This window comes from Cnephaeus nilssonii (assembly GCF_951640355.1).
Source record: "Cnephaeus nilssonii genome assembly, chromosome: 23".
Lineage (NCBI taxonomy): Eukaryota > Metazoa > Chordata > Mammalia > Chiroptera > Vespertilionidae > Cnephaeus > Cnephaeus nilssonii.
In genome coordinates, this window is record NC_137094.1 from 85,723 (window position 1) to 94,869 (window position 9,147).

At 58.3% G+C, this 9,147-nt stretch overlaps 1 protein-coding gene across 1 annotated transcript; it reads right to left on the reverse strand.

The window, feature by feature from the left end:
• Positions 1-5,451: 5,451 nt before the first annotated feature.
• LOC307094690 (ubiquitin carboxyl-terminal hydrolase 17-like protein 6) lies at positions 5,452-6,987 on the reverse strand (the record flags this gene model as incomplete). Its single annotated transcript, XM_079763749.1, has 1 exon — positions 5,452-6,987. One exon carries the CDS (start codon positions 6,985-6,987, stop codon positions 5,452-5,454), a length of 1,536 nt encoding a protein of 511 aa, XP_079619875.1.
• Between the last annotated feature and the right edge of the window lie 2,160 nt (positions 6,988-9,147).

Below are 9,147 nucleotides of genomic sequence, written 5' to 3' on the forward strand. Positions count from 1 at the left end.
CGCCATTTGCCGCCTTAATAGACGCATGCCTGGGGCCTTTACCCTGGCAGGCAGGCAGGTGCAAGCGGCCTCTACTGAGGCTGCCAGCAGGTTGGAGGCCACAGGACTCGAGGAAGCCAGTTATTCGGAGTTTTATCGGGTTGCTGCTGTGGTACCCAGAAGGCCACCATTATTGAGACAGCCCGTCCCTATAGCGAGGTGCTAAATAACGCCAGACACAGCGTCCTCGTGAGAGGCCGCCATTATTGAGGCAGGCCGAATGCTGAAGGCCGACATTACCGAGACCTGCCGCAACACAGAGGCCCCCGCTAACGAGACAGCCAGTACGGGGCACGGGGCCTTTACCCTGGCAGGCAGGCAGGTGCAGGCCTCCTCTTCTCAGGCATCCAAGAGGTTGGAGGCCGCTTTCCTGGAGGCAGGCTGAAAAACGGAGCCCGCTCAGGTTGTAGCAATGGGTACGGTGCAGGCCGCCATTATTCAGGCAGCCAGTCTGTACAGCGAGGTTGCTGAGTACTGCGAGATACAGCGTCCTCACGAGAGGTTGCCATTATTGAGGCAGGCCGAATGCTGCAGGCCGACATTCCTGAGACCTTTCATGCGGCAGAGGCTCCCGCTAACGACCCAGCTAGCAGAGGGCACGGGGCCTTTAACCTGGCAGGCAGGCAGGTGTAGGCCGCCTCTGACTGAGGCAGCTAGGAGGTTGGAGGCAGCTTTCCTGGAGGAAGGCAGAAAAACGGAGGCCGCTCAGGTTGCGGTAATGGGTACTGTGCAGGCCGCCATTATTGAGGCAGCCAGTCCGTACAGCTAGGTACTGAGTACTGCAAGATGCAGCGCCCTCCCGAGATGCCGCTGTAATTGAGGCACGCCATACTCAGCATGCCGTCATTACTGAGACCTTCTGTAAGGCGGAGGCCCCGCCACCGCCCCTGCTAACCTTTTACCGGGTCACTAGTTATTGGTTTACTACTTACCAGTTGACTGCTTACCAGGTGACTGGTTACTGGTTACCAGGTTACTGGTTCCTAGTTACCAAGTTACTGTTGTGGCCATTCAAGAAATAACACTGTGCGCTCCTGTCCATGGTGCTGAAATTCCAGCTAATGCCCCGTGAACGCAACAAATAATTCTACCCCAAAACAAACAAACACCCAGGAAAAAAGAAAATCCCTCAAAATCATCAAGTCTGTCCAGGGCGGGAGTCATTCCTTCCCTGGATGGACTAAAGTTACTAGCCTGGATTTTGCACCCGTTCACAGCCCAGCCCTGCAAAGGGCTGCTGCACTGACATGGTGAACCTGTGCGTTCAGTATGTCACTCCATACCCTAAAGGCAGCCATTTTTGAAGCACCCAGAACCGGTGAGGTCACTGTCCTCGAGGAATGCAATTACACGGAGCCCGATAGCATTGCAGCAGTGGGTACGGTGCAGGCCGTCATTATTGAGGCAGTCAATCCTTACAGCGAGGTGCTGAGTACCACGAGAGGCTGCCATTATTGAGGCAGGCCATAGCGGGCAGGCCGACATTACTGGGACATTCCGTACAGCAGAGGCCCCTGCTAACAAGGCAGCCAGTACTGGGCACGGGGCCTTTACCCTGGCAGGCAGGCAGGTGCCGGCCGCCTCTACTGAGACAGCCAGGAGGTTGGAGGCTGCAGTCCTCGAGGCAGGCAGTTATACGTATTCCGCTCTTTTTTCGACAGTGGGTATCGTGCAGCCTCTGCAGTTGTGTTGCTCCCCACACTTGTTGTATACAGGCCACAGATGCTGCTCAACACCCTGCAAGGCACACAGAGGCCCCAGTTCCCAACCGGATTATGTGTTAGAAACCTGGGCCCCGGGATAATCTTCTTGGACCCGCCATGATGGACTGGGACATGGATGTAGGTCTGAGCCCCGGATAGAGGAATGGGTTCTGAGAGGATAGTTTGGGCCAGGGAGCAAAGTCTGGCCCCGGGGGGAGTTTTGGTACCTCACCTGGACAACTGGGTTATGGAATGATGGTCTGGGTTACAGATAGAGAACTACACCCCTGATACAAGACTGGATTTTGTGTTAGAGACCTGGGCCCCGGGATAATCTTCTCGGACCTGCCCTGATGGTCTGGGACCCGGATGTAGTTCTGAGTCCCGGATAGAGGAATAGGTCCTAGGAGGGCAATTCGGGACAGGGAGGGAGGTCTGGGCCCCTGGGGCGGTCTGGTACCTCACCTGGACATCTGGGTTATGGAATGGTGGTCTGGGTTAGAGAACTACACCCCTGATACAAGACTGGATTATATCCCTAATTTCTTATATCCCTATTTCCTCTATACCTCTTTATCCCTTTACCCTTGTATCCGTTATATCCCTTTATCCGTATATACCTATATACCTATATTTCTATATCCCTATATTCCTTATATCCCTTATATACCTTATATCCCTATATCCCCTATATCCCTATCTCTGGTGAGGATTAACCAAAAAAGAAAAAAATGGCAGCACTCGAACATGGGGTGGGTTTGGCCCCGGGAGTGTGTGGCAGCCTCTGCAGCTGTGTTTCTCCCCACACATGTTGTATACAGGCCACAGATGCTGCTCAACACCCTGCAAGGCACACAGAGGCCCCAGTTCCCAACCGGATTATGTGTTAGAAACCAGGGCCCCTGGGTAATCTTCTGATGGTCTGAGACCAGGATGTAGGTCTGAGCCCCAGATAGAGGAATGGGTCCCAGGAGGGCAATTCGGGACAGGGAGGGAGGTCTGGGCCCCTGGGGCGGTCTGGTACCTCACCTGGACATCTGGGTTATGGAATGGTGGTCTGGGTTACAGATAGAGAACTACACCCCTGATACAAGACTGGATTTTGTGTTAGAGACCTGGGCCCCGAGATAATCTTCTCGGACCTGCCCTGATGGTCTGGGACCCAGATGTAGTTCTGAGCCCCGGATAGAGGAATAGGTCCTAGGAGGGCAATTCGGGACAGGGAGGGAGGTCTGGGCCCCTGGGGCGGTCTGGTACCTCACCTGGACATCTGGGTTATGGAATGGTGGTCTGGGTTACAGATAGAGAACTACACCCCTGGATTATATCCCTAATCCCTTATAGACTGGATTATATCCCTAATCCCTTATATCCCTATGTCCTCTATATCTCTTTATCCCTTTACCCTTGTATCCCTTATATCCCTTATATCCCTTTATCCGTATATACCTATATCCCTATATTTCTATATCCCTATATTCCTTATATCCCTTATATACCTTATATCCCTATATCCCCTATATCCCTATATCCCTATCTCTGGTGAGGATTAACCAAAAAAGAAAAAAATGGCAGCACTCGAACATGGGGTGTGTTGGGCCCCGGGAGTGTGTGGCAGCCTCTGCAGCTGTGTTTCTCCCCACACATGTTGTATACAGGCCACAGATGCTGCTCAACACCCTGCAAGGCACACAGAGGCCCCAGTTCCCAACCGGATTATGTGTTAGAAACCAGGGCCCCTGGGTAATCTTCTGATGGTCTGGGACCAGGATGTAGGTCTGAGCCCCGGATAGAGGAATGGGTCCCAGGAGGGCAGTTCGGGCCAGGGAGGGAGGTCTGGGCCCCAGGGCGTGGTTTTTTACCTCACCTGGACATCTGGGTTATGGAATGGTGGTCTGGGTTACAGATAGAGAAGTACACCCCTGATACAAGACTGGATTTTGTGTTAGAGACCTGGGCCCCGGGATAATCTTCTCGGACCTGCCCTGATGGTCTGGGACCCGGATGTAGTTCTGAGCCCCAGATAGAGGAATGTGTTCTGAGAGGATACTTCGGGCCAGGGAGCGAAGTCTAGGCCCCAGGGGGAGGTCTGGTACCGCACATGGACATCTGGGTTATGTTATGATGGTCTGGGTTACAGATGGAGAACTACACCCCTGATACAAGATTCTGTGTTTGAGGCCTTACCCCAGGATAATCTTCTTGGCCCAGCCATGATGGTCTGGGACCCAGATGGAGGTCTGGGTCCTAGGAGGGCAGTTCGGGCCAGGGAGAGAGGTCTGGTACCTCACCTGGACATCTGGGTTTTGGAATGGTGGTCTGGGTAACAGATAGAGAACTACACCCCTGATACAAGACTGGATTCTGTGTTTGAGACCTTGCCCCAGGATAATCTTCTCGGCCCCATCATGAATCTAGTCTTGTATTGGGGGTGTAGTTCTCTACTGGATTCTGTGTTAGAGACCTGGGCCCTGTGATAATCTTCTCGGCCCCGCCATGATGGTCTGGGACTCGGATGGAGGTCTTGGTCCTAGGATGGTAGTTCAGACAAGGGAGGGAGGTCTGGGTCCCAGGGGGCGGTCTGGTACCTCACCTGGACATCTGGGTTATGGAATGGTGGTCTGGGTTACAGATAGAGAACTACATCCCTGATACAAGACTGTATTATATCCCTAATCCCTTAAATCCCTATATCCCTTATATCCCCTATATCCCTTATATCCCCTATATCTCTATATCCCCTATATCCCTATCCCCAGTGAGGATTAACCAAAAAATTATAAAATGGCAGCACTAGCACCTGGGGTGGGTTGGCCCCCAGGGGTGTGTGACAGCCTCTGCAGTTGTGTTGCTCCCCGCACGTGTTGTATAGAGGCCACAGATGCTGCTCAACACCCTGCAAGGCACACAGAGGCCCCAGTTCCCAACTGGATTATGTGTTAGAAACCTGGGCCCCGGGATAATCTTCTCGGACCCGCCATGATGGTCTGGGACCCGGATGGAGGTCTGGGTCCTAGGACAGCAGTTCAGACCAGGGAGGGAGGTCTGGGTCCCTGATACAAGACTGGATTATATCCCTAGTCCCTTATAGCCCCATATCCCTATATCTTTTATATCCCCTATATCCCTATATCCCTTATATCCCTTTATACATTTACCCTTATATACCTATATTCCTATATCCCTTATATCTCTATATCCCATTATCCCTTATATCCCTTTATCCCTTATATCGCTATATCCCTTTATCCCTTATATGCCTTGATCCCTTATATCCCTATATCCCTTATATCGCTATATCCCTTATATCTCTATATCACTTTATCCCTATATCCCTATGTCGATTATATCCCCATATCCCCATTTCCAATATCCCTTATATCCGTTATATCCCCTATATCCCTATACGTGGTGGGGATTAACCAAAAAAAAAAAGGCAGCACCAGGTCCTGGGGTGGGTTGGGCCCCGGGAGTGTGTGGCAGCCTCTGCAGCTGTGTTGCTCCCCACACATGTTGTATACAGGACACAGATGCTGCTCAACACCCTTGATCTGGCCCCTTGAAAAGTGTACCCGCCCCCCACTTCCACACACCCTCCCAATCGCCCCTGCACCACGCCCACCACGCCCGCCCTCTCCCCCCCCCCCCACCCTTCAGCGCTCAGCCCAAGGCTCTCCTGCAGGCTCCTGGGCCACTCCTGCTGCTGGCATCACTGGCACGCGGGCACGGACCTGTGCCCCTGCTTCTTCTTCTTCTTCCTGTTCGCCTTGGCTCCCCCTCTGGGACCAGGGCCTTGGCCAGTGCCCTTGGCCCCCCCGGGGAGGACGTCCCCGGCTGGATGGTTGAGCAGGCGGTCCGCCGTGCCCCCTCGGTCCCGGGACTGGTGAATGAGGACGGCTTCGGCGGGCACCGCACACGCGACCTCCCTGAGGTTGGACTGAGGCTTGGGCCGGGATGGCTCCTGGGGCCGTCGCCGCTGCTCTCGCACGGGCTCCTCGGACCCGGGACCCGTGAAGTTGGGGGCACTCTCGGGACCCCGTTGGGTCGACGCCGCGACCTTGTGCTCGGTCCCGGGGCATGTGGGTTTCCCACTGTCTCCTTCCAGTTCACTGGTCTGGACGTAAAAGAGCACATAGGCGCGTTGGCTCAGGGCCTCAGAAGCGTCGCAGGCGGTCACCTGGGCGTCGTCCATCTTAAACCACCGGCCGCCCGCGGTTCGGACGTAGCAGAAGTAGTGGCCGCTGTGGCAGGTGCGGCCCGAGTGGACCAGCACGGCGTAGAGCCGGTACAGCAGCGGGCCCGCGTGGCGCCCCTGGGACAGGTAGGGCCGCAGGTCCAGGTGCTCCGGGTAGCGCACGTCCCGCTCCACCTTGCTGTCCGCGAGCGCCGAGAACCGCTTCAGCACGAGCGTGAGCACCCTGGAGGCCGCGTGCAGGCGCAGCGTCTTGGTGGCCGGCACCTTCCGGCGGCACTTGCCGCACTGGTAGCCGTCGGCCCCGCCCAGCCGCTCGGGCCTCACCAGCAGCTCCAGGGCCTGGGTCACGCTCTGCGCCGCCTGGATGTCCAGGCCGATGTCCAGGTAAGGGTCCAGGGTGTCGGACACGCCCTGGCAGCGGAGGCACTGGATCCGAGATCTCCAGTGGCCTCCAAAGACCCGACGGATCAGGGTGGCGTCCTCCTGGGAGGGCCGGCCCGGCGGCGACGGTGGCCGCTCCTCAGGCACACAGGCCCGCTGCAGGGCGTCCAGCGTGAACAGGAGGAACTCGTGGGCGTCCTCCTGCCGGTACGCGTGGAAGCCCGCGAGCAGCTCCCCCTCGGGCACGATGACGTCCCCGGGGCGCAGGAGGGCCCGGGTCACGTGAGCCTGCAGGGCGCACAGGGCGCAGGACGCCCGCCGCCCGCAGGCCCCCGAGTGCCGCCCGGACAGCAGGTAGCGGGCCAGGGGCGGGGTGTAGCTGAGGCACTGCAGGGCCGCGTTCGCATAGCAGGTGTTGCCCAGGTTCTGAAGCCCGGCCCCCACCGCGTGGGGTCTCCCCGGGCTCCAGCTCCCACTCGGAGGAGGGGTGTCGGCGGGAGCCAGTGGGCCCCGCGGGGCGCACCCGCTCTCCCGGGGCAGTGGTGGTTCCTGAGGCCCGCGGGGGCCACAGTGGACTTCCGCGGCCCCATCACCGAATCCAGCGGATTCGACCTTCGGGGGGTGCCTGAGCTGAAGCTCCTCTTCCCGGTGCGCAGAAGCGGCCTCCATGTCCGCGGACAGGGCCTTCGCGAGATCTCTCCCCTGAAAGCTCCCTTGGAGAACGAAGCGTCCGGGGCAGAGGAGGTCTGAGAATGAAGGCCCTGGCCGCCCCACCCGCCCTTTTATAGGCCCAGAGCGTGCTGGGAGGAGCCACGAGCTCCACCAATCAGTGGCCCCCAGGCTTGATGGAATCAACTTTAGGGTGTGGGCCCTCCTGCCCCAGGCGGACCCAGGCACACCTTTCAGGTGGGATTAACGCAAGGGTCTCGAGAAAAGGTGCTCCTGAACAGAGGCTGGTCTCCGCGCCCCACGCCTGGTGTTCCTCGAAGAAAGGGGAGGGAGACGGGAGACGCAGACACACCGAAGCTGGCCTTGGAGGTCGTGGGAGGCGGACGCTGGAGTTGAAGGCACTGGGCCAGCGACACCAGAGGCCACCAGCGGCCCCGCCCAGCGACCTCAGAGACCTCAGACGGAAAGGGGTCCCGCTGGCACCTTGATTTTTGACTTCTGCCATCTGGACTCTCGGGGAATGCCTTTCTCTTCTGGTACGCCACCTCGTTGGTGGTAGCGGGACATGGCGAATCTAGGAAAGGCATAGGATGCCGTCCTTAAGACGGGCTGCACGACGTCTGTCTCTCAAAACCATTTAATCGAATGAGGTCAGTTTTCCTGTACATGTGATCACAATCTCGCGTGAGCGCCAAATATCATACGCAGGCCCGAGCCACGAGGAAAACAGCCACGGTGAATCTCCCAGACGTGGATCACTCGGCAGAAATCTTGGTAGCCGTCCTTGTGCTGCCACGTGTTCGCGTGTTCGTCAGCGGTCTCCCAGGCACACTCGCTGATTGAGTGCTCTGAACGCATCCATGAGCACGCCCCTCCCCCCACCTACCACCAGTCGCCTCGCGCCAAACACCCCCCCGCCCCCCCGCCCTGTCCCCGCAAGTCCCTGCATTCTCATAGACAGCGCTCCTTGCAGGACGTTCGCTCGTCCCCCTCCAGCCCCCCCACCCCACCCCCGCCACCCCCTCGGGTCTCCCCAGACCTGGAGAGGTCCAGGCACCTGGCTCTGCCTCCCCCAGAGGAGGCTGCGGGGCGGACACACACACACACACACACACACACACACACACACACACATTAGCGCTCATCGACCAGCAGAGGGCGCCACGGGCCTGCCGAAGCGTTTCCCGGGCTTAGAGAGGACTTGGGAGATTCCGCAGGTGCCCGAGGACCCCCGCAGGACACCTTCTCCACGTCTTGCAGGGCGGCACCACCGTTTGCTGGGTCGGAGAGGCGACCACACATGTTTAGACAGGATCGGGTGGGCCCAGGACAACCCTCTTTGGCAATGGCGGACGGACCCGGGGGCTGGGGGCTGCGGTGCAAAACCTGGAGGACTCTGGGGCAGCTGGTCACACATTTCCCGGCCTCTCCAGGGTGGCAAGAGCAGTGACAGCCCACCAGGGAGGGGTTGGAAATGTTTTGGGGGCTCTCGTGCGCCACACAAGCCTCCCGGCTGTGCTGGGCTGCCGATCCTGGGATCCTGGGAGGGCGCCGGGACGTTTGCCTGCAGTCGTGGCCACCCTGCGGGTATGATCCACCCGGGTTCACATCAGCACAGCTGGGCATGCGCCTTGGGAGGGGGACATCGAGCCATTCCAGTGATTAGTCACAGGAGTGGAGACCCAGCTCCTCCACGGGGCAGAACTGGGGCCTGGGAGTGCAGGCAGATCTGGGAAGCGGACGCCAAGGGCTGATGGGCTGATGGGCTAATGGGCTTCAGGACGCGGGGCACGTGAACAGAGAGACTAAAATCAATGCGCACAACCACGCCCCTTCCTCCTCCTCCCACCTTCCTCCTGTCGCCCCCTTTCTCTAGCCCCTCACCCCCCTACATGGGTTCAGGAGTATCCAACTTTGCCAAAATTGCGATTTTGTGCCGCCCATCACTGACCCTTGACCTGGCACCCTGGAAAGTAGCACACACACACACACACACACACACACTTCCACACACCCTCCCAATCCCCCCCGCACCACGCCCACCACGCCCGCCCCCCCCCCCAACCCCAACTCCTCAGCGCTCAGCTCAAGGCTCTCCCACAGGCTCCTGGGCCACTCATGCTGCTGGCATCACTGGCACGCGGGCACGGACCTGTGCCC